The 24,681-nt window shown below is 40.1% G+C and overlaps 1 protein-coding gene across 1 annotated transcript in view; it reads left to right on the forward strand.

Annotated features, from left to right (window-relative positions):
* EIF2B3 (eukaryotic translation initiation factor 2B subunit gamma) overlaps positions 1-24,450 on the forward strand; it is a 99,395-nt gene extending 74,945 nt beyond the window's left edge. The window contains exons 11-12 of the mRNA XM_060773407.2: positions 17,182-17,285; positions 24,249-24,450. Of these exons, the coding sequence (XP_060629390.2) occupies positions 17,182-17,285; positions 24,249-24,301 (157 nt within the window). The 3' untranslated portion in view covers positions 24,302-24,450. The remainder of the gene's footprint in view (positions 1-17,181; positions 17,286-24,248) is intronic.
* The last annotated feature ends 231 nt before the right edge of the window (positions 24,451-24,681 follow it).

Here is a 24,681-nt window from a genome sequence, read left to right on the forward strand (position 1 = left end):
TTTGGCTAAATAGTGCAATGGAATACAGGAAGATGGTACAACCGAACATAGGAATTGGTACAAAGGATTATGATTACGGATTCTGATTTGTTGCTGAGGCGCTACGATTATGATAATGATTGTTTTTTGACCTTGTATGTCTTGTATAATGTGTTTTAATTGCCTGGATATTGTTGTGATAACTTGTATTATGTAAACCGCTTTGAGTCGCCATTTCGGCTGAGAAAAGCGGTATAGAAGTGAAGCAAATAAATAAATAAATAACTCCCTCCCTGCTGACGTCAGACAGGCCCCCTCCCTCATGGCCTTTCGTAAGGGCCTGAAGACTTGGCTCTTCGAGCAGGCTTTCAACTAAATGCTATGTTACGGGTAATGACAACCGGATTGAACTATGACTACGAGATTGACTATGATTCCATAAATATGACGGAGCGGATTTTTAGTGTAAGTTAGATGTTATGTATTAGTGATGTTAATTGTTGTTCTGATTCCTTTTGTAAAGTGTCCTTTTTGTACTGTACACCGCCGCGAGTCGCCCTAGGGCTGAGAGCGGCGGTTAACAAATGCAATAAATAAATAAATAAATAAATAAGATCTGCAGCGTCTGGGCACTCAGCCTCCCTTGCTACCATCGGAGACAGTGCTCGCAATGGAAGAATATTGGTGAGCTCTTCCAAACATCTGTAGTTAAGTCTGTGTTTTTTAATTGGTAAACAGTGTTGCAACACCTGCCGCTGAAACTAAATTATTGGGGGAGATAAAATGAGAAGGAGCAATAGAGAACTCTTATTTGTGGTTTGAGCTAATGTAATCTTCTGGCTAAGATATTAAACTTTGCTTTCATGAAGGACTTGCTCAGTGGTTTTAGGCGAGACACTGATTTTCAATCACCATGTCCAAAATGTGGGAGTGATGTTGATTTAGATAACAGAGTTATTGTATACATTGTAGAGAATATGGTATACATTCTGGTGTCCTATACAAATGCTAAGTGGAATAATGTATTGTTTTCAGTGTAAATGACACACAGGAGATGTTCTCAGAAAACAGGGCTTTTGTCAGTCATTATTTCATTTCTATACCATACTTCTGCCTAAATTATAGCTATTCTTTGAGGATTCCACATCCCATTTACATGACAGTTTCCTGTGGGTATTAGTAGATAAGAAACCTTTCTTGACCTCTCCCTCATAAATCCTTGAAATTGGCTAATTGTTCTCATGGAAATGATGAGAAATGTGAACTTGGCTCTTGCAGCCACATGCTTTGATGAAGGGGAGGAAGCACAAAATGTAACTACAGTAGAAGAACTAAATTATAGGTGAGTTTGGTGTACTAAACTTTGGGTTATTGTGAGCACATACTAAATCAGAATCCCTTAACTAAGCAATGATAACCTAGTCAGAAGTTCATTTGTAAATTGATTTCATACAGTTTTGCAGTTACAATGAAAATGAATTGTTCTTGATGAATAGTACTCCCATTCTATTGTTTTATCTCTTTGGTAAAAAGGAAAAACTTACAAAGTGGATTTTCAAATAATATCTATTATCTTTCTATATCCAATTCATTATCCTCCTTTTGATCAAAGACAGTTCCTATTGCTTTCGATTAACTGCATAGCAGGATTGCTGAAGTATTTGTTTCTTATATTTGTGTTCCTTCTTGAAAGAGATCTTTAGCAAGGCATTTTACAGTACTTCCTGAAGTAAATAAGAAGATGCTCTCCACTTTTCTTTCTTAATTTTGAGTGCTAATGGCCCACTCCCCTTGCTCTTGAATAGTTAGCAGATCTCGGTAGTCAGATGTAAAACAATGATACTGTAAGTTTAGATGCCCAGGTGCTCAAATCTCATTTCATTGTGGTGGTAATGTGCAGCGCTCATGCAGTAATTGTGCACAGACATACAGCTGTACAACTCAGTTATGTTTACTTTCATGAAACATGTAAGGTCTTCATTGTTGCACACCTTCAAACAATTTCTAGTATATGGCAACCCTAAAACAAACCTAACACAGAGTTTGTTTGTTTTTTGCAAGATTTAGTCAGAGACAGTTTGTTGTTGTCTTCCTCTAAGGCTGAGAGAGTATGACTTGCTCAGGCTTACCCAGTACCTTTCTGTGGCCAAGAGGGGATTCAAATCACTACACAACCCTTGCTCTCCCAGATCTTTTCTAGATTTTTGTTTGTATAACAGCTGACCTTTGACAATGGATTGGAAGCAACTATGGTATAGTATTTAGAAGCAAATTTGAGCAAGACTAGGTTTTAGTGAGGGAAGTATGTTTTCAATCTACTAAAATTTAATGTATGTTAATGTATGTTAAAAGAACTAGATAGTTCCAAAACTGGAGATGGACTGTGGTAGCTTACTCATGTATGCTTTTCCTAGCACTGGTACATTCTTTGGAGGTTTTGTGTGTTTGTTTTGTGAGCTGGAATATTCAATGAAACATTTCTGGTTTTGACATCTAAATGGAATGGAAAAACCTTTGGGGTACTTAGTTGATAGATCAGTGCCTTGTTGATAGGAAAAGTAGATGTCTAATCACATGCTCAGTCAACTTTTTGAAAAGGTGTGCTGTTAGTACTTGCCATTATGCCGTGCAATTTATAATTATTAGATGTTTCAAAATCTTCATGTTGAAGTATTTAGTCTGCTGTGATAATATCAGAAGAAAATGTGGTGTTTTTTGGGTATGTACAGTCCAGTTCTTACGTTGCTGAACTGCCTTAGCATGCACAGTGCATCTGTGTGGTTAGCTTGCCACATGAGAAATTTTCAAATATTGTTGGATGTCATCAGACTAAAACTGATGTCATTGGTAATGGGAACATGTTTGGCAGGATCCCTTCTCTTATTGTATGATTCATTCAGTTTTATTTTTGAGCATGTTACTTAAATCTTAGATGTTGTTGGCTACATTCCCATTCCCAGAAGCCATCATTTCAAGCTGGTTCAGTTTGCATACAGAGTGTTTGCCTCTGGGTCCACATGGCTAATCCATTATGTTAGAGATACTAAAAGACAAAATCTAACAAAGTGCTTTCTGAGCCAGGTTTTGACATGTGAAGACATGGAGTGCTTGCATATGAATATTCCTCTGGAAAATCAATGAATGAGTGACAACTTCCATTCATGTATTTTTCTTGGGCTTTTTTAGAACTATCCAACTATGCAAATGCACAGTAGACCCTTTTTCATGTGTAGAAGCTCATTCGGTGTCTCATATTGAACCAAATAACCTTTAATAACTTCTTAAACACATTAGTTCCTTAGCATGGAACCATGTAGAATCTCTGTACAAGTTAGTACTTCTGTGGCAATGGGGGAACCTCCTGTATGCATACAGTCATTCTCTGACACTCACATATACACCTGTTACAGAAAGAGCATATTCTAGTATGCTATTCACAAATAATAAACCAGGATTCCTCTAGAATCTTGGTTAATTGTATTGTGGAAATCAGACAAATATGTGAGTCAGATGCTCCATGCCAAATCATCATCACACAGCAATCTCAGTCATGCAACTTTCTCCTCCCCCTGACCACCTATAAAACCACTATGAGGCAAGTGATTACATGATTGGAGCATTATGAAAACGACTTAGCTCACCTATTCTTGAAATAGAAGAGGTTAGTGAGTGATAGCATCTACCAAACAACCTTAATGAAGCAGTGTTTAATCTCTGGTCCTCCTACCTTCTGTCTTGCCCCTTTCACTCTTTTCTCTTTCTCCAACATAATGTTTGGCACCATGGATCAGGATTTGTAGTAAGGTTTCATTAACATTATACAAAATAAATTGAGAGTGATTTTTCTTTATAGCACTAAACAGTTTTCTAACTTTAGATCAGACTTCTCCAACCTCATTAGAGATGTGTAAGACTATAGCAGAGTGATTAAAGTGCAGCCCACATGCTATATTAGTCCAGGGCTTTTTGGTGGTCCCCAAAACCATCCATGTCCATCCCCTGGGGAGGCCTTTTTTTCTAACAGGAAATTAACTTCTGGTCCAATTCATGTTGTATAGAAAAAGGTCTTTCTTGGGTCTAAAATGGCCCACAGGGGCAAAGAAAAAAAGAAAATGGCATTACACACATCCCAAAAACAAACAAAAATGCAAGGGGGTTGGACCATGATGTTCCACCCCCTAAGGCCTCCAGAGTGGGGTGGGTGTAATCCCAACTGTTACCCACCTTTAGTCTATGTTTACCATCACCAATTAGCATGGTCAGTTGTCCTAATAGCTAGGACGATGGGAGTTGTAATCCAGTATATCTAGAGGGAAGCTAGATATGAAAGACTCATTTAGATATTTTGGTGAATAGCGACTTCCCTGAATAATTAAATGGCAGCTCAGTTCAGAGAACATAAAAGTATTCGATATCATGGACAAGGGTTGAGCTTTGAAAAGTCCGATGAATTGAAAGCTTGGTTCCTGTTGAAATGTGTCAGTGTGATCTCATAGGTTGAACCACTTTCAAGGCTTGCATTTGTGTAAGGCTTTGAGTGGGGGCGAGGGAAGAGGCCAAAGTCCAATATGTTCCGACATTTTGGCACTAGAGTCAAAAACTCCTAATTCCTCCTTTGACACAGGGAGGTTCTTCCAACATCAGCTTCTCTTCCTCAGACTGTATTGAGCAGCACAGAAAATGTCAGAAGAAAGCACTAAACTGTTTATGAAGCTTTGCTCATTTCAGTGGAGCTTGCCAAGGGAATTTCTAGTAGGTCACACCTTGGTGCTCATTCTGCTACCCAAAAAAGGTGCTGCCTCACTTTTCTTTCAGATAGGACCCTAGCATTGAATATGAATACTAAGTACAGCAGGGTGTTCCAAGACTAGTCATGTATTTATTTATTTATTTATTTATTTATTTATTATTCAAACTTAGATGCCGCCACTCCCCTGGGGCTCGGAGCAGCTTACAAGAACAGGCTAAAATCTAACACAATTTAAAAACAATTTAAAACAGTTTAAAAACAGCAATATCAAAGATCAAAGGCCTTTGATATATGACTGCTGCTCAGAGGTAGGTAACCTGTTTCAGTAGATGATGTAAATATGTATTCATCATATTGTTAAAGGCTTTCATGGCTGGAATCACTGTGTTGTTGTAAGTTTTTCGGGCTGTATGGTCATGTTCTAGAAGCATTCTCTCCTGATGTTTCGCCTGCATCTGTGCCAAGCATCCTCTGAGCCTGAAAAACCTACAACAACCCTATGTATTCATCGTTGTTCAGACAGGAAGGTTATGGTGCAGATAGAGACAGGAAGAAAGAGAGGGAGAGAACACATGTGTCTGTTTAAGTTATTCTGCTGCCTACCACATGGCTCCAATTTAATGCTACTTTCTATCAGAATATGTACAAGGGAAATAAAACAGAAAAAAAACCAGCAAGGCAGGAGGGACTTGCTGCTCGCTGCAGATTGATTGTGAAGTTTATAGGTTGTTTCCTTGATAGTGCCAAATCAGCACCTTATGTACAAAGTTGTGAGTGATCTGAAGAAAGTCCTAATTAAGCCCAGGGTGATGTTGTGGATTTATAGGGGTACAGCACAGAAGCTTTCTTTCAAACCCCCCTCCCTCAGCCAGCTTGTATAACACATACAAGAGAGTCAGCCTGCTGCCAATGCAATATTTGTGTGGCATCATAAAATATCTTTTACAATCCAGTCTTCCATGAAAAAGAATGACAAAGTGAAGTCGTTTCCAACCTCATAGTTTGCAAAGCTACAACTAATGTGAAACTCATGCAGTGATCATCAAACATTTGATATTGTAGTGGTTTGCTTGTTAGAGTGGTAACTGTCACATTGTTGCCACACCTCAAAATGTCATTTTAGCATTCTCCACCTAGTGATGCCCAAGTAGTTCTTCTCCTCTCATATTCAGCCAAAGGTACCAAAGCTAACTAATAGATTCTATAACAAGGAGAGTTCGCTATCAGTCAAGCAGTATAAGCTAAGCAGAGTGCATCAACAGGAAACAAAAGTTGTCGCTGTTTTGAGGGAATGTATTCACTTACAAAACTAGAGTAGTATGAATGTGGATGTACCTATTGGTATTTGATGGATTTTATGGACAATGCCTGCCATTTTAAAAAAGACCAAACATACAGAAATATTCTCCATGGAAGATTATAATTAAATCTAAAGCAGCTCTTGCCAGAGACAGACAAAAGCCAGCCAACAAGATGCTTGCTTTGGCATAGGTCCTGGCCAGTTATGCCTCTGGAGCTCCAAGATGAGCTCTGCACTGCATTATCCTAATAGAGAATGTCGCTTGTTGACACCTTACATGCTATTAGCCATTATGAAAGACCCAGCTCAGCAGACCACCCAGGACTAGCTAAGTCATGGTGCTTCATGACCTCATGGGAATGCCCACTGGGTAAAATGTGTTGTTTTGGTGATATTGTCTCTTTCAGTAGTTTTGCCAGGAGGCCTAGTCCCAGCTTGAAGAACTGAGTCATTACCAAACCACCACCACCTGCACGCCCTTGTTTGTGTAATGGGTTTTACACTGAGGAGTTGAATGGTACTGTTCACTGCACTTGGTTGTATGGAGTAATAAAGTCACAGAAACATATTGCAAGCAATAATAAACATAAAGTTAAACAAATGGGATTTCCCCTTTCCCTCTTCAGTCACAAGGGTTCAGATGTATTTCAATTTGTTTTAGAAATGCAGAATGACACATGAATGTTAAAAGATGTACTAAGAGCCTTTTCAAATCGGCAGTTCCCCAAATCAGTGTGCTATTTACATATGATACTCAAAAATACCCTGCATGGGAGTGGAAAGTGTCAGATCTGCTGTTAATTCATGTATCCCTGCCATTGCTTTCTTCTGAGGCTGGGAGAGTGTGACTTGCCCCAGGTCATTCTATAGATTTTGTGACCAAACAGGGATTCAAGCCCTTGTCTACGAAGTTATAGTCCAGCACGCAAACCTACACCATACTGACTCTCAATGGTGGTGTCGCAATCAAAATATAATTGCATATGAATGTAATTGTGAACTTGCCTAGCAAAAACTCAAGATGATAGTCAAACATGAGAAAGAATTGCATCAGTCTTTGTGCTATTCCCCCAGGTTCAGATGGCTGCAGTAACTTTTCTTGCCCCATTATTAGATTCATAATTAGATTCAAGCTGTTTTCTGCCACTTCTATTCTGACACCCTTGCTATGTCATTTCTTTACCTGTAAACCAAGAAGAGAGCCAGCTTGGTTTAGTGGTTTGAACATTGGACTATTACTCTAGAGACCAGAGCTTGAATCCCTGTCCTGCCATGGAAGCCCATTGAGTGACTTTGGGCAAGTTATACACTCTCAGCCTCAGCAGAAAGCAAAGATAAATTTGTCTTAAGGATTGTCATATGTCAGAAATAATTTGAAAATACACAACAGCAGCAAAATCGGAGGCTTGCCTTACTGTTCAAATAAAGAGAGTGCTGGTGTCCCTAGGAATAATTGTTAGCATATGTATACCCTATTACAGAAACTGACTAGATAATTGGCAGAAAAAGAAATCAAGTCAAATGAGCAATTGGGAATCCAGAAAACAAAGCAGTTGCATGATCTCCAGGATTTGATCATTTTAATCATACCGGTAATTCTTTTGTCCAAAGGTTCAGTGCTCATGAGAGACATGCCCAAGTATCCTTGGATAACATCCTCCTATTCCCAAACCCTGGTATATAGGTGGGTCAGCAGATTAAACATTGAATCTCTGTATGCCTTACCATATCTTTTGGGCTTCTAATTCATTGGGTGACCTCCATGGCTATCAATGGGAGTGAGGAACTGTCAAGCCAGCCCTGGCAAGACCTTCTTAGAGAATATAGTGTCTTAGAGAATCCCCAAATCAAGGGGACCACCAGCTCTACGACAGGCCAGCCAGGATTCAGTTAAACCAAGGCTTTTTAAACTTTTTCTATTTTTGAATTCTTTCCACCCGAGAAATTTTTGCATGAACCCAGGTATATAATAGGTATAAAAATCAAACATTGACTGCAAATAAATCAGTACTTACAAGGATTGCTAAACATCCTGATTTGCTGATACATTTTTGCAGAGTCCACTGTAAACACTACATGTTGTTGCTTAGTTTAAGTGGGTGGAACTCAGAAACCTGTTTCCTGTTGTCAATTTTGGTGATCCAATGACTGAGCTAAGAGGTCACCATTTGAGGTCAGGATTCACAATTTAAGAAGCAGTGGGTTGAGTAATACTGTATTCTGCTGTTACAGGTCTCAAATGTCAAAAATATTCAAAGAAATATTTTTAAGCAATATATGTCATTCTATAGAATCAATACTGGCAGCTTCACCCAATGCCAAATCATTCATGGTTACTTCTCCAGCAGCCACTGAGCTGTCATTTAAAATCACCAGATAAAGACCTGGATGTTTTGTGTTTCACTATGTTTGCAGACTGGGTGCTAGGCAAGTGTTTGTCATCCATACCTTCTCTGGCAGGCGAATTCAGGGACAAAGCTGCCCTTGAGGTCTTGACCTCGGTTATCTAAGCTTCTTTTCCTCCATTACTTTTAATCACTGAGTCCTAAATAATTGGTGGGCAGCCTATAATTATGGCCTGTGTTTCGGATTTCTTCAGACTCGGCCTTGTGTACAGAACACTGCAAATTTTGGTCTCCCTCCCTTCTCAGTCTCACTCCCCCATGGCACATTTGATTTCACTCAATTTGTGTTTTCTGGGGCTAAAGAGAATAGAAGACCACAATTTCTTGGCACTCTCGCTATGTTAGGTGATGGAGGCTTTTCCTTTTTTTTCTTCTTTTTTGCTGGTGCTCTCTCTCTCTCTTTAAGTATAGGGTTAACTTCCCTCAACATGCTTTGATTTATAGACAGATAGCAAGCTTTGAAAGTCAGCAGTGCTAGCACTGTGTAAATCAACCTTTCTTATTTATAGTTTCAACAGGAAAAGGAATTATTTCCCAATTCTTTACATTTCTTTCCGAAGCAATCGACCACCCTGTCCTTTGGTTTAAAGCTGTGTAGCTTTACCACAAAAGTGTGGTGAAGAGTTGGGGGGTGGAGGAGAAGGCCTGCAATTGCTCTGCTATAAAAACTCCAGATTGTATGTTCTTGGACATTGACTTTAGAACAGCTTCCTTTAAGCCCACACAAGAGATGGCCTGTGTCTTTGGCTTCCTTCCCCCTCTCCCACCCTTCAAACAATCTCTGACCTCTTAGGAAAATAAATAAAAGATAAAGCAAGGCCCCTGGAATGCTGCAGAATGAGTATACATTTTACTCTCTGTTGTTTTCTGCTGGGATTAGTTGTTTACAATGGAGGAATGGGGAGGGGGGGATAGCCTTAGTGAAATTAGAAGCATTTTAGAATCATCTTGTTAGGTGGTCTCCGCTTTAAAGACTTAAATCCTTGTAATCTACCCGCACCCCTCATGCCTTCTTGGTCATCACTCCTTTATGGGCCCTTTCTTTTTTAAAAGAAAAATGTCAGTCTCTCAGCCCCGCTTTCTTTTTACCACACCTGGACAATGCATTAACATATCTGAGCATCTGATGCCTAGGCCTATATTAGCACTACAGAACTGAACTAAATCTCCTACTAAGAATGCAGAGGAGACCCGTTCTTTGTCTTTATTTGCTGAGTTTCAAACATAGCCATAGTGTAATTTTTATGTTAAAGCAAACTGTTGGTAGTGCTCATCAGTTTTGTGATTTTTTAATTTTCTCAGCTAAAATTGTAAAATAGGAGAGTGGGCATCCTATACTGCAAAGAATAAATGCAGTGCTTCCTCTTAAACTGGGAAGAATGTATATAAATATTTATCTCAGTATTTATGTTTACAGTTCCAGAATTGAATAAATAGAGACTGTGCTTTTGAAAAAGCTTTTTATGTGTTGGCCTCTTTCCCTAAGTTTTACAATGTACAATAGGACCCCATATCTTGGGGGGGGGGGGTATGTTCTGGATTTTACGTGGGTATACAGAACTGCAGCGAATACCTATTGAAATGAAAGACATCTGGCAAAAAAATATCACAGAGTCACTCTTGAGGGCCCAGAAAATGCCTAGTGAGAACATATTTTGCCTTCTGTGGATAAATTAAACCATGAATAACAATCCCATGGACACAAAGGTCATACTGTAATGTAAGATACCTTGCCAAATCATTATTTTATTATTTTTTGCTCTGCATCATTTTCCAGCAAGTGCAGTTTTAGGGGCTGATAATAAATGAAAGTTTTAAAACTACTGATAATTTCTCAACTTGCCACCTAATAAAATGAGGGGCTTGTTCTTTTTCTGCCTTCTGCTGCCACCTATTCTTCCCAGAACTGATTCAGAAACATACCTGTACCACCTTTCTAGATTTCAGTGTGCACAGGGACTGGAGGAATTCGACTAGTGGCCTCGATTCCAAAGGCAGTATATTGTAGCAAAACAACAACACAGAGTGAGGCACAATTCTAGTCTATGTGAATAAAATTATTGTACGTATTATTTTAAAGGTGCATTCCAGATACTACCAAGATATTTTTTTGGTTAAAACCATTGAGATCTTATCCCAGGATTCATGCAGACTGATGGTTTGTGTCAATTTATACTATTTAATCTTGCTTTTTAATGCTTTGCTCTACAAATAATTTCCTGACATTTTTTATTTTTAAAGACTGTAGGAGAAAGATAGCACCCTTCATTCAATTTTTGGGCATTTTCTTAGCAATGTGATAGTGGTGGTAGATGTAGATATGCTTAACCCCTTCAGTTCTTTAAAATGTGTTTTCAGAATGTTACAATCTGCATATAGTCTTCTTCTGTTTATGATGGGGTTTTTTATATCCCACATTTCCCCCAGCAGCTTACAAAAATGAAAATGGATACAAATAAAATCTCTTATCAATAAAGCATACAGTTTGTAAAATTATCATAAAACTGATATGATTAGAAGTAGTCTTAAAACAATCATTAAAAAGCACAGTATAAGCCTAGTATACACTGATAGGCCTTTTCCTTGTAAATAGTTCTCAAATGCCTGTCAAAATCTTAACAGGTCTACACTTGTCAACAGAAGGGTACCATGGAAGGGTTCCCATCTCATGCCCTTCAGATGTATTGATTTACAAGTATCATCATGCACAGCCATTGGTGTTGCAGTCCTGCTCTTCTTGTTAACATCAGGTTGTGGGAGGCTGGCATAGAGGCAGTTCACATCAGCCAGTTCTTTAAATCTCTTGCAACGATCATAAAATCATTGAGTTGGAAGAGACCTCATGGGTCATCCAGTCCAACACCTTGCCAAGAAACAAGAAAATCGCATTCAAAGCACCCCTGACAGATGGCCATCCAGCCTCTGTTTAAAAGCCTCCAAAGAAGGAGCCTCTACCACACTCCGGGGCAGAGAGTTCCATTGCTAATCTGTTAATGTAAGATATGAGATTATTAAAGGCTCAAGATATCAATTTCCACAGTACTGAAAAAATCCTTTGCTCACCAATAATTATCTATTTCCCATTGCAGCCCTCTTTTACAATTTATGTTTGCATAGATGGGGTCCGACTAAGCTCTGTGGGGTTTTTCAAAATGATGGGCCCAATTTCAAAGCCATATAGTTCATGATGGGGTTCATTTTTTAAGGCTAGTAGAATTCAATATTTGTAATATTTTAGACATGCAGCATTTGGAGCTGGAAATCAGGCTATCACAAAATGAAATGTTTACCATAAAGAAAAGTATTTTAGTCTGTAAACTCCATTATGAGGGAGGGACTGAAAGGAGACTGAAAATATATACATGCAAAATTCTTCTCTTGGCAGCCTTTATGATCTGATTTTTAAAATACACACAAAAAGCATTTGCAAGTGATTTCCACATGGCTTTATTACATCTGTCAGTGTATGGAAGGAACACCCACAAGATATGTTTTATTTCTTCAATTTGTTTTCCACTCCTGTGGTAAAGCTAGCTAAGCTTCTCTATTGTGTGGCAGGGCCATGGTGGGAGCTGAGAATTACTAATGTGTGCTTGGAATCGTGCATATATTGACTGAATTCTAAAATGTTTCCAGCTCTGGGGTGTTTTTGTCTTTCTGCAACCAAATAAAATGCATTACCGAACTACTATTGGCAACTTAGATTTCTGCTCTTTCAACTATACACATGTCTGTTATATAGTGTCTTACCTAAATCATTAGAAACAGGAGCAGAAAGGGCATTACTACAGACATGACCCACATCTTGAAACAACAAACTCCAGATGAGGTCCTCGCCCTGATTTGTTCCCCAGAAGTCTTGTCTATTGGAATACCAATGGGAAGGTGTTTTTTAGTTGTTATGTGGTTATTTCCTAGGAAGATTGCAGCTGGAGATGAAAGCATTAACCCTTTACTCTCTCCAGTCAGCAGCACACTCCTAAATCCTTTCCCTTTAGAAATATTTATTTATTTATTTCCCATACTTGTACCCCGCTCTTCTCACCCCGAAGGGGACTCAGTGCAGCCTCACAATCAGCGGCGATTTGGCCAGCAAATACCACTGAAGTTTAACTCATCCATTGAAACCCTTTTTGTAATCTTGACTGCATGGAGCAGGACAGCCTTCGTGAGAGGAAGAGTGAAACAGAAACAATATAGAAGAGACAGAAGAGAATGTGGAAAAATTACTTACAAGGCCACAACTCCCAGATTTCCCCCAACTAGGTTAGAAATTCTGGAGTTTATAGTCCCAAGATGTGGGACAGAGTGGCATAAGTGACATAGAAAAAAGGGCAATATGTTGACTTCCTTCTGAAACAGTTAATTAAATGGGATGATCACTAGATCATCTGTGTGTTCATGTGACTCCTTTTGTTCTGTCCTGTCCTATGGGTGTACAGTTGTTGTTGTCGTGTTGCTTTCAAATGATTTCCAATCTGTCACATGATTTTCTTGGCAAGATTTGTTCCCAATATGTTTGCTATTGCCTTCCTTTGAGGTTGCGAGTGTATGAATTTCCAAGGGTCACCAAGGGTTTCATGACAAGGTAGGAATTCAGACCCTGGCCTCCACAGTCATAGTCTACAGCTCAAACTACTACGCCATGCTGGCTCCCTTTGGGTTGAATATATTGTAAAATTTATGTAAATACATGTTTCTAAGGCCTCTTTTTGGTGGCAGGCAACTCCCCTGGAGACTTGGGGCCACAAACCTCATCTAGCTCATTACCTCATCATCCTTAGGTTCAGACTTTTAAGAGAAAGAAAAACCGGAGTTCTTTTTTGACAGCTCACAGGTGTTCTTTATAATTAATGATTGTCTTTAAAGTTGATACCTGAAGGTCTTTGTACACTTAATTAAATCAGTTGAGCCTCAGTGTAAAAGATTATAGTGCTTAAAAAACATAGATTGTGAAGATATAAAAGACAACTATTATTTTATGTCTTTAAAACTTTAGTATGAACTTCAGAATCTTAATATCCATGAAAGACAAATCACCAATGAGTCAGTAGAAGATGGAAGGAAGTGCTTTGTTTTTCCCCGAGATGGCTGTTGGTGTCACATGGAATCAAAATGTATAGAGAACCTTTCAAGATACATCTCTCACTCTGATGAAGTATGGAGAGTTTCAACTTGGCCATTCACTCCAATAGCCAAGCTAGGGTGTCCTGAAGAGGCTGTGCCCCTGATTTCATTATTACTAACACACATGTGATTCACTAGGGACAATATCAAACAGCACTAGGTTTGTCTGTGCACATTCAGAAGAAGACCTACAAGCCACTCTAAACACCTTCACAGAAGCATACAAGAAGCTCAGCCTGTCATTGAACATTGAGAAAACCAAAGTGCTCTTCCAGCAGTCACCCTCTCCAGTGGCAGAAATACAGCTTAATTGTTGACCATTTCCGCTACCTTGGCAGCCACCTCTCCACAAAAGTCAACATTGACACAGAAATACATCACCGCCTGAGCTCTGTGAGTGCAGCATTTTTCCAAATGAACCACAGAGTGTTTGAGGATTGGGACATCTGTGATACCAACGTGCTTGTTTATAAAGCTATTGACCTCCCAACCCTGCTATACACCTGTGAAACATGGACTATCTACAGACGTCACATGCAACTCCTAGAACGATTCCATCAGCGTTGCCTCCGAAAAATCTTGCAAATCTCCTGGGAAGACAGGCGGAAAATGTCAGTGTGCTGGAAGAAGCAAAGACCACCAGTATTGAAGCGATGGTCCTCCGTCATCAACTCTGCTGGACCTGCCACATTGTCTGAATGCCCGACCACCGTCTCCTAAAGCAGTTCCTCTACTCCAAGCTCAAGAATGGAAAACAGATTGTTGAAGGACAGGAAAAGAGATTTAAAGATGGGCTCAAAGCCAACCTTTAAAACTGTGGCATAGACACAGAGAACTGGGAAGCCCTGGCCCTTAAGTGCTCTAGCTGGAGGTCAGCTGTGACCAGCAGTGCTGTAAAATTTGAAAAGGCACGAATGGAGGGCGAAAGAGAGAAATGTGTCAAGAGGAAGGCGCATCAAGCCAATTCAGACTGGGACCACCTTCTGTCTGGAAACAGATGCCCTCACTGCAGGAGAACATGCAGGTCAAGAATAGGGCTCCACAGTCACCTACGTACCCACCACCAGTACATCAAACTTGGAAGACAATCTTACTCAGTCAACAAGGGATCGCGTAAGTAAGTAAGATTCACTGGGGGCAATAGCAAACAGCACTAGATTTCCAGTGTGCAAACAAAAAAAAAATCCCATGCAGGAGGGTGGCTAGTTTTATGCTGCCATTGCTGAGCAGCAAATGGAGCTGTTGGAAAGGAAGCGTCTGTGCCCTAGGAATAGGGAGCAAAGGGAGAGAGCTGTCTATAAAGCCTTTCCACCTATTAACATCTCAATAAGAGGCATTGCCAAGACAGCCTAGGCAAGAGAACTCCATCATGCATAACTGCAACCATTCTGCGCAAGAAAGGAAAACAGCCAAGCTTAGAGCAAGGAGAGTCCTGCCTGCTCAAAGGTTACCCCTTTCATACCTCAGGCCTGCTCCTCTGCGAACCGTATGATGTCTTAGAGAGGGAGTTAAATTGTTTTCAGCAAGAGGATTGTCAACTCTGCTTTGACTGCAAAAGCTCAGTTTTCTGATTGTGCAGCAGAGATGGGAGCTGGTCTCCTTAGCAACCAAAGGCATTATGTTTGTATTTCTGCAAATTTTCATTAAGTCCAGTCAAAGTCTTCATATTGATACTTGAAGATTTCTGTGTGTCATGAGCTTTACAGAAGGTGGCCGCTCTGTCTTGACAGCCACTTTCCTCTGGAACAATGACTATGGCAACCGATAGGGAGAGGACTTTCCCATGGACTAAGGGTGCATCTGCACTGTAGAATTAATGCAGTTTGACACCACTTCAACAGCCATGGCTCAATGCTATGCAGTCATGGGAGTTGTGGTTTTACAAGGTCTTTAGCCAAATAATGCTGATGCCTCACAAAACTACAGCTCACAGGAGTCGATAGCATTGTACCATGACAGTTAAAGTGGTGTCAAACTTGATTAATTCTACATTGTAGATGCACCCTAGATCTACCTGTCCCTGGATCTACTTTTCAAATGAGGAGAACTTTAGTGTGGAAGGTCTAGGTCTAGACTGTGTGAACTTCACATTTCCTACAACCAGAAAACACAGACTTCCTAAACTTATGACAATAGGGACAAGGGCAGGAGAAAGAAACAAAGCAAAATGTTTTCTCAGATTTATTCAAGTTGTAATCGCTTTTGTTCTGTAATCGCTTCTGAATAGAAATCGAAACAATTGCAGTTACCCTTAAATGTTTTGTGGTTTTTGAATTGCTGTGCACAGTCAGTGTTTTCTGAATTTCCAGGGAAATTGTTTATTCTGCATTTCCATAAGGATCAGAAATGCAACACTATGCTTTTTCATATGACTTGACATGATGGCATCCTGTCTGCAAACTGTTGGGATACCTGAGACTTGGTTTTTCTTTTTGTCTGCCGTTTTATTCTCAAGCAAAAAGCCTGCCTGATGGTGTATTTGATGTGCAAAAAGGATGCCAACTTTAATTTGAGTGAATATTTGTAATGTATAATACACCCATTCTCTTAATCCTTGTTTGATTTGATGGTGGATTTTCACAAGACAGGCAAAGAAACTATGCTGTTTGTGCATAGGATTTGGACAAAGTACCATGAGGTACATTGGCTTTATTTCTTTGTCCTCTTGGACTTTGTAAACCATAACTTTGAAAACCATCCTTTTGCTAAAGCTATGAGTAGAAAAAAATTACCTTTCACTGTTTGGGCTATATCCTTGTTATTTTAGCAAACTGTATGCGAGGTTGCACCAATTGGGAATCCCTGAACCAGAGAGCATTCCAGGCTTTATTTCCTGGGCTTTTGTTGGTTTAGCATAGCAGGGTATTTGTGTGTGCATGAATACAAAGTCAGTGGCAATATTTACCCTAATACAAAAGGGTGGGGGAGCTCTGTAAAGCAGTAGAAACTGCAAATAGAAAAGCATCCTGGATGTGAAAGGTGGCAATGTCTTGTCTTTGTCCTTTTGTTTGCATCCTTTGTGACATCTGGCAGTAGAGCTCTGCCATAGCAACTAAGCACAACTTTGGCTGGAGGAAAAGGGGCAGGGATTTTCAGAAAAGCAGGTTATATTTCCTAGGTCTATTCCAAGAAAACTGCCTTACACTAGGTCAGACTATTTGTCCATCTAGTCCAGTATTATCCACTCTGACCAACAGCAGCTCTCCAGAGACTCTAGCACAAACTTTTCCAAATCAGCTGCTTTTTAAAAGAGAGATCAAACTTTCTCTATACAAATTATGTGGTCTATGATTAAACTATGTCTCCTCCTCCTTCTGCCCCATTATTTCTGAATGTCCTGTCCTAAGTGGTGGCATATCACTATTATTCTTGATTAAATTGTAAGGGTAATAAGGATATATGACTTATATATTCTGTTTTATCATATTTATTTACTATGTTGTTATAAGTGTCTTATTTTAACTTACTACATAAAGTATAATCAAGTCTTATCAAGCCTTGTTATTTGATTTGGTGTTGTGATACAGCCCAAGGGGAAATCAATACTATTATTATTATTATTATTATTATTGATTTAATTTCTAATGACATTTTAATCTACACTTACGTTTGTCTTCTAGGTGCAGCCTACAGAATTGTGTTGTATGCCATAATGCAGTCATAGAAAAGGGAGCTGACATCAAGGACTGTTTGATCGGAAACAGTCAACGCTTGGAATCCAAATGTAAGTGGAAGACGTTTGTGTAATTTAACCAATAGTGACTAAAATTCTGTCATCATTTCCAGGATTAATCTTTTCCTAAAGTGGGGAACATGCAAGCAAACAAATAGATTATTTTTTTAAAAAATCAGTGGACTAAATTAAACATAATGTTTGTTGAAGTGATTGCTTGAAATAAGGGTTGCTGCTCCAAATGAATACAGTAGCAAAATTTCCATTGATAGATCAAAATTGTACTTGGAAAAAAATGATAACACTTTGATCACACATAAAGAACTAGGTAGCAAAAGCAGTTTTTGGCCATCTCCTTTCTGTCATATGTTCTGTCTCTTCCGAATCTGTTCTAAAACAGTTAAGATTTAGTGGAAGGAATAATCCGAAACAACAAAATTGAGGAGAGGAGCATACTATAGATTAAGGCTGATGTTTGGAGAGTGGTCAACTGCATATCTATACATTCATCTTGTGTCTGTTTGCTTTTGAGATCTCAAATGCTCAAGGCACCAGTCTAAAACTATAACATTAATTATGTGAAAGAAAAAAATGTTCTCCTCAACATCTTTTAGAAACTGTTCATTACAGTTTCAGTAACTGTTCCATCTGGATGGGTGAACCCGATCCCGATGAAGGACAAATTGTCTAAACTATCTCTGCAATGCTTTAAAATGAATCAGGGAGATTTGGCAGGTTCTTGGCTTTGGGTGTGGGGCTGTGACGAAAGCATCCCATTAAGTGGTTCATTTGTGGTGGAAATGGATGGCCTGCCTTTTTCATCTTCTCAAGCTGTGGGATTTTTAGGTCTTAACTGTCTGTAATGGAAAGGTTGGCTTGGTTTGTATATACAATGTTTATAAACCCAGTTGCAAAAGTGTTTACACTGTTTTTTGTCATTTGATGTGTATACAGATGCACTCAGTTCTCATGGGTGTGCACAGACACCATGCAGAGTTTCTGATAACTATCATTTTGTTTAGATGCTTAAATTGCCGTATCCACAAGAATTTGATGTGGATAACACTTTTTAAAAAATTCATTAAAAAAATGAATCACGTTCTTTTCAAGCTGCACATGGTTTACTCAGGTTCAGATCTCCATCTCTTTCACATTGCAGAATTACTGTACTTCAATACCCCTTCAACTGCTTTAGCTGTATCCTACAAAACCCTGCAGTTTGTAATTTGATGAGGCAGTATAGATTCATGGTGGGGAATTCTATATATCCCATGAACCTACAAATCCCAGGGCTGTGTAGCAGGGGTGAACTGGTTTTGTAAGCCCCAAGACTACCCAAGTTTTTAAAAAGTTAGAAAGTGACCACAAGTTACATCTGTTTGCCCCCAAAAAGCCTCTCTCTGTCCTAAAATGTCCAGGCGCTCTAAATTTCGCATATTTCCTATAACATGCAAAAAGGTAAAAAAAGAAGAAACGTTTAACATAGAAGTCTATCCTAAACTAGCATGCACCACAACAGGAAACTGCTCAGTGTGACCTGAGCTTCTCTGTAAACAGCTCCTGTGAATCAGAGATGTTGTTAGCTGTCCAATTCAATCATGACAATTGTGTAATAGTAGCTGTACATCTGGTAAGCTCTGTAAATTAGAGGCCAGAGCACTCCCCCCCCCCCCCCAATATCGTAAAATGCCCCCATGATCCTAGAGGAACTTTGTGGACATTTGGGACAAATTTTTTGAATATTTTGTGATGGGATGCAGCCCTCTGAGGTCAAATGCAGTGCTTGCACTCTGATAGTTCTATAGGACAAAACTATGACATATTGTGCAACGTGAAAGAAATGGTTGGTAGTTTGTGATCCTTTCAAAGTAGGGTGCATCCTTCAGGAACACTTCAAGCTGACTTTCTATTGCATCTATGGAGAACCTCCTTCTTTGGAGGTTTTTAAACTGAGACTGGATGCCCATGTGTTGGGAGTGCTTGGATTGTGTATTCCTGCATGGTGGAGAGTTGGGCAGGATTGACATTGTGGTCTCCTCCCATTCTATTATTCTTTATTTGAGTACAAGTTGCAAACTTATTTCAAGCCTGTTTTGCCAGGTGTGTGCAAGAGAGTGGGAAGACTACCATGATTTTGACTGCAGCATTTGCTTTGGGACTAGCATAGGCTTTCTTGTGACCCAAGTACCAACCAGATGAGAAAGGAATTGGTGGCTGAATGCAGAATTCACAGATGAATGTGGATACAGATGTCTCCTCTCCAATCCAACTGGGGAGCACAAACGTATCCCCCGGTTGCTCTGTATACTAGTCTTTCACCTGTTCACCTGCAGTTTTCCACCACTTGCGTTCGCTTGATTCCAGCAATGTGCATGGAGTCATATGACATTATGTATTGCTTAGAGGGTTTTATTGCTCTTTCCATCTTTCTCTTTATTAAAGCTTCGGAGTCTGATGATTTGCGCATTAGACTGAAGCCATTTCGGGGAGGTGAGGAAAGGGGAAGAATCTGTGTGCTCCTCTTCTGTGCTTTGGGGATACTCTTAAGCAGTCTTGGGGATGGAGTCTTTCAGGGAGCTGCCCAGCTCAAGATGGCCTTTAGCGAGGGAACATGAAGCAGCTCTCACTTGGGTAGGTGCCATTTACCACCATCCCACTTATTTGCCCAAAGGCAAGCTAGGTGAGGAGCTTATTGGTTGTCTTTCTTATTTTGGGAGTACTTTTCATGGTTATCTTAGACACTGAGACTCTTGGAAACATGCTCAGCTCAGATGACAAGGAATTCTGGTGGTTTACACCCTTGTGGGTCCTATTCACTGTTATTTCACTGATTCTCCCAAGAGGTAGGCTATGAGTTTTTCAGTCAGTAAGCAATTTTTCTGTTGATTAGAATTACTTGTACCCAATAAGGTTATATCCATTTCAATTCCAAGGTGCTTGTGCAGCAGCTGCCTACTAGCTTGGCAGCTGCTGCCCATGGCTTTGGTTTGTCTTTGCATCTCCCAGTCATACCCACAGTTGTTTCCCCTTTTCATTTTCCTTTGCCAGTTCCGTATTTGACAAGTTCTTGCTCTCCTTCACCTTTTTCCTTGCTCTGGCAACACTTGTTATGGAAGATCCAGCCTCTTTCCTGACTATTATTCCCTAGATATATCCAAATGCGGTCCACAGTAAGAATCTCAAAGCCCTGCTGTTGATTTTTAGTACCAAAAATCGGCTGGACAATCACCAGGGTACAAGCACAGACAGTTTTACTCTAACATCTGCCTGAAAGTATATTATGTACTAAGTTTATTGCCAAAGAGAGAAGAAACTGTTGCAAATGGCCAGAACTTCCTGCAGTTCGTTTTACATTTGAAGAATGTTGAGTGATTCTCCTGTGGATTTGGTGAAAATCAAGATGGTACCTTCTGAGAATGTCTTCTCTGTAGGATACCTGAAGTTCCTGTACCAATCTTCACATGTTATGTGTGCAAGAAGGTTACTTTTGTTTAAGGGCTTAACTGAGTTTATATTTATTTATGGTCTTAAAATGGATGTCCAAAATTCAGTTCAGCCTGACATTTTACGATTTTCATATTAAAAATATTCACTTCCATGTTCAGATTATTTTTTGTGATACAGCAGTACTAAGTTCCTCAAGTTTGAACATACATTTTATTTAGAAATAGTATTAGAAATTGAGGGACTTGAGCTTTTCAAGAACAGCCAAGAACATAATTTCCTATTGCCCATGTTTGTTATTGTTTTGTCATTGTAAATAATTTTGGCTAGGAAGAACAATACATTAGGAAGGAGCTTGTCACCTAGAGGTTTAAACTGTGCTGCGATTCTTCTCTAAGAGTCTTGAGAGGCTGAAAGAAAGACATTTTCAATGTGGAGGTCTATCATAAACAAGAATACACCACAACAGGAAACAGCTCAGTATGGCCTGAGGCTCTCTGTAAACAGGCTGTGTCACTCAGAGACCTTGTTGTTAGCTGTCCAGCTCCCTACATGACATTTGTATAAAAGCAACTATACATCTGGAAGACCTTGATATTTTAAGTCTAGGGAACTGGCTGTGTACATGCATCCTGCAGTGGCATCTGCATACAATAATACAAGAAAATATCGGTTTGAGAGTTTCCATTGCGATCCGTCCTTTTTCCTCCACAGAAGTGGGTAGAGCTGCTCTTCATGCATCTGTAACATATGCATTTGAAAATACTAGCAAACTTGTGTTTTCAAAAAGCACCGAAGTTTATGCTGCTGGTGATTGCAAAGCTGTACTTTACAAGCATGCCTTGATTTAATTTTGGAACTTGTTTGCAAATAGTAACTGGCTAGCCTCTCTCACTCAAATAATAATTCTTTCCATCTATCCTGACTTGCAGCTCCTACTTTGTCCCAACATCTGCTGAACTTTCTTTCTTCTCTAAAAGGAAAGCCTTTCTTTCACTACATGTTTCCCAGATGTCCTCCTCATCCAGTAGTCTGAGTGCTTAAGACTACCGCTTAAGACAGACCTGACTAGGTTGGGCCAAGAAGGTTGCTCACCTCATGGATCTCATGAGGTGAGGGCTGTTGCAATTTTTCCTTTCTGGCCTGGTCATCTTAGCACTCAGCTACTTGGTCAGAGGCATAGAAATATGCTAAGTTCAAGTTCTTAGGGAAGAATTAGTGAGCTAGTGGTTTCATTTACTCTTTGATTCACAAATATTTCATTCCTGTGGATATCTATGGAAACTCATTCCTGTTCTGCCCTGTTGCATTTTCCATAATTCTTTGTAAGCCATTTTCCTTTCTGCCAAAATCCCCCAACATTGATGTAAAAAAAAGCATGAATACAAATCTAGTGACAGGTTACAATTTAATCCTGACTCAGCAAATCTCTCTTCTGAACAGGAATATCCTTCTGATACAACGGAGTAGCTGTTGTTTGAGTCAGATGCTCAGAGTTTTTTGTATTAAGATTATTAGGACATTAACACATGTCGCTGTAGCAGGGCTGTTTACCAGACTGGTGAGTTAGAGCAGTGTGCCTGAACTGAAGAGATATATGCAGTTACCTCTTTCCCTGTGAACCACACCTGGGATGCTTCAGAGTTGCTCAGCCAGCTCACACGCTCCCTCTTTTGCAATTTTTCCATTAATAAAAGTCTTATATCTAAGTCAGCATTATATCTAATGATATTGCAGTTTCCCAAGTCGCTCCTGACATGGAAGAAAAGCATTGAATTATAGGAGCTGTAGTTGCTCTTGAGTAGGTGTACAAAGCCATTAGCCACATTAGAGCCCTGAGCCTTCCATGGGGCCACCCCTGAATTGTCTAAATAAACTCTAAAAGGAAGGGAACAAACATTTGCCTGATACTCCCACTTGCCCTACCAACCCAAACAAACCAGACCCACCACCTGTCTCCGATCTCTCTCACCACATGGACCTTCCAGAGCCGCTCTGCCTCCTGACCTGTTTGCAGCTGCTCTCTGCGGCCTGTAGCCCTTGTGTGTATCCCCTCTGTGTCACCTAATCTCCACTAGATGAATCAGGAGGGAAGAGGTGCTCTTTACACTGCCTTCAGCCACCCAGTGTGCGTGCGCACAACCTTTCTGTCACTTCATTCCCATCCTCCCCTTCCTATTCCTTTTTTAAAAATATAGTAGTCCTTATTGTTGTTAAAGGAATACTCACATGCAGCACTGGTGCATAATAGAGCTGGATTTCCATGCCAGGAACTGTTTTCTATTTCATTTTAAAGGATTTACAAAACAGTGTCTGTAATTGAGTGAGTAAACCGAATGTTTTCTGGAGCCCTTGAGGGATGGAACTTCGTGGTGGTCCTGGGTTTTGGCCCTAACCCCATCTCTCTTCTCTCCCCCCCCCCCCCCCTCCACAGCTTAGCTTTGCCACCAGCAGCAATCTGTCTGGGTCTAATTGAGCAAACAACAAGGAGATGCTTTCATATTCCCTCTGAAGAAAGGGCTCTTTAGGAAAGATGCTGCCAGCAAATCAGCTGTCGGGTAGAAGAAATAACTGCAGTTACTTCCTAGTATTATGGTGGACAGACAGTGAGACTGAGTCCTCTTCCATCTTTATTCAGATTACAATCTCTTTGCTATCAAAGCTGAACAGCCTTCTAGACCCCAACCTTTCGGCAAGGGATTCTCAGCTTGCCTTTTCCAAGGGGTTTGCTTTTCGCAATGCCCTTCTGTTCCTAGCAGAGATTCCTGTATGACATGTGACTTCAAGCCATTCAGGTTGGAGCACCCAGAACAAATGGGCCAGGCAGTGCTCCCTCACCAAGTGCTAATCAGACTTTTTGAGGTTGCTCTCGATCTGCTTGGCACAGATACTCTCAGTCTGAAACAATCTGTGCCAAGCGGAGTCCGAATTCTGGGGCCCTTTTGAAAAGTACCTTCTTTAATCCCCTTCTTTTCTTTGTGGCTTGAATACAGCTGTAGCCCTGCCAATGGCAAATAAAAGACAGCCTGGTAAGAAATTTCTGAGGAGGTGGAGAATATGTAAACGCCTATCTGGGTTTGAAAATAGGGTGAAACCAGTTGAAAAGAACTGCCTCTCGACCTGGGACTAAAAACTCCTATATAGCCCTTTTCTTCCTATTATTCTAGGTCCACTTCTCTATAGAGCTGATAGAAGAGGGTTCAGCTCTTTGCCAGTGGGAGGTTTGCCTGGATGAGACTGAGATGTGCTTCAATTTCTACTGCATTCCCTTCCCTAGGCTGGTACATTTCCAAGCTAATATGCCGATATTCATCTGTCAGTCCAGCTCCTGGCTTCTCTCCACCTTTCTTGCTTAGTGACAATAATACATATTTGTAAACTGTCTCATTAGCATCACCTTCTGCAGCTTGGCCAGTTTTCTTTCTTGGACGAAAACAAAATCATTATTTAAGCACAATAGGCATCTGTTGTTGTTTTCTGTTTGCTCTCCTAAGTTTCTCCTTGACAAGGCAAAGATTTTAAACTCTTTTCCTATGCCCAATGCAAAGTTGTTTTCTTTTTGTCTTACAGCTAAACATATTAATGAAGTGATAATGGGCACTGATCAGCTGATGGAAATCTGAGTTTGGCAGAACGCAAGGATGGTTCTCTGGCTGCCTGAACCCATAGCACAGCTCCAGAATCAGTTTTCTGAGCTTACTCTTGTCATCACCGGCATCCACCCCAGCATTGGCTTTCAATTTACACCTTAATAAAGGAATATTTACAGTGACATCTGTCTGTTTGTCTCCTCTGTTTGGCTCTTCTCCACTCCTCCCCTCATTAACATGCATGCTGCCTTGCAGAGGGTGATATTGGTTCCTGTAAATCCAGTGAATGCGCTGTGTTGCCAACCGAGCTAAAAGCAGGGACCACACAGATTGCATTCCGTCAAAAGAACAGCTTAGCTGATCTCACCCTGATGAAAGTGCCAGCTTTCTGAGCTCCAGTACCTAGAAAAGCA

Source organism: Anolis sagrei, chromosome 4 (assembly GCF_037176765.1).
Source record: "Anolis sagrei isolate rAnoSag1 chromosome 4, rAnoSag1.mat, whole genome shotgun sequence".
NCBI lineage: Eukaryota > Metazoa > Chordata > Lepidosauria > Squamata > Dactyloidae > Anolis > Anolis sagrei.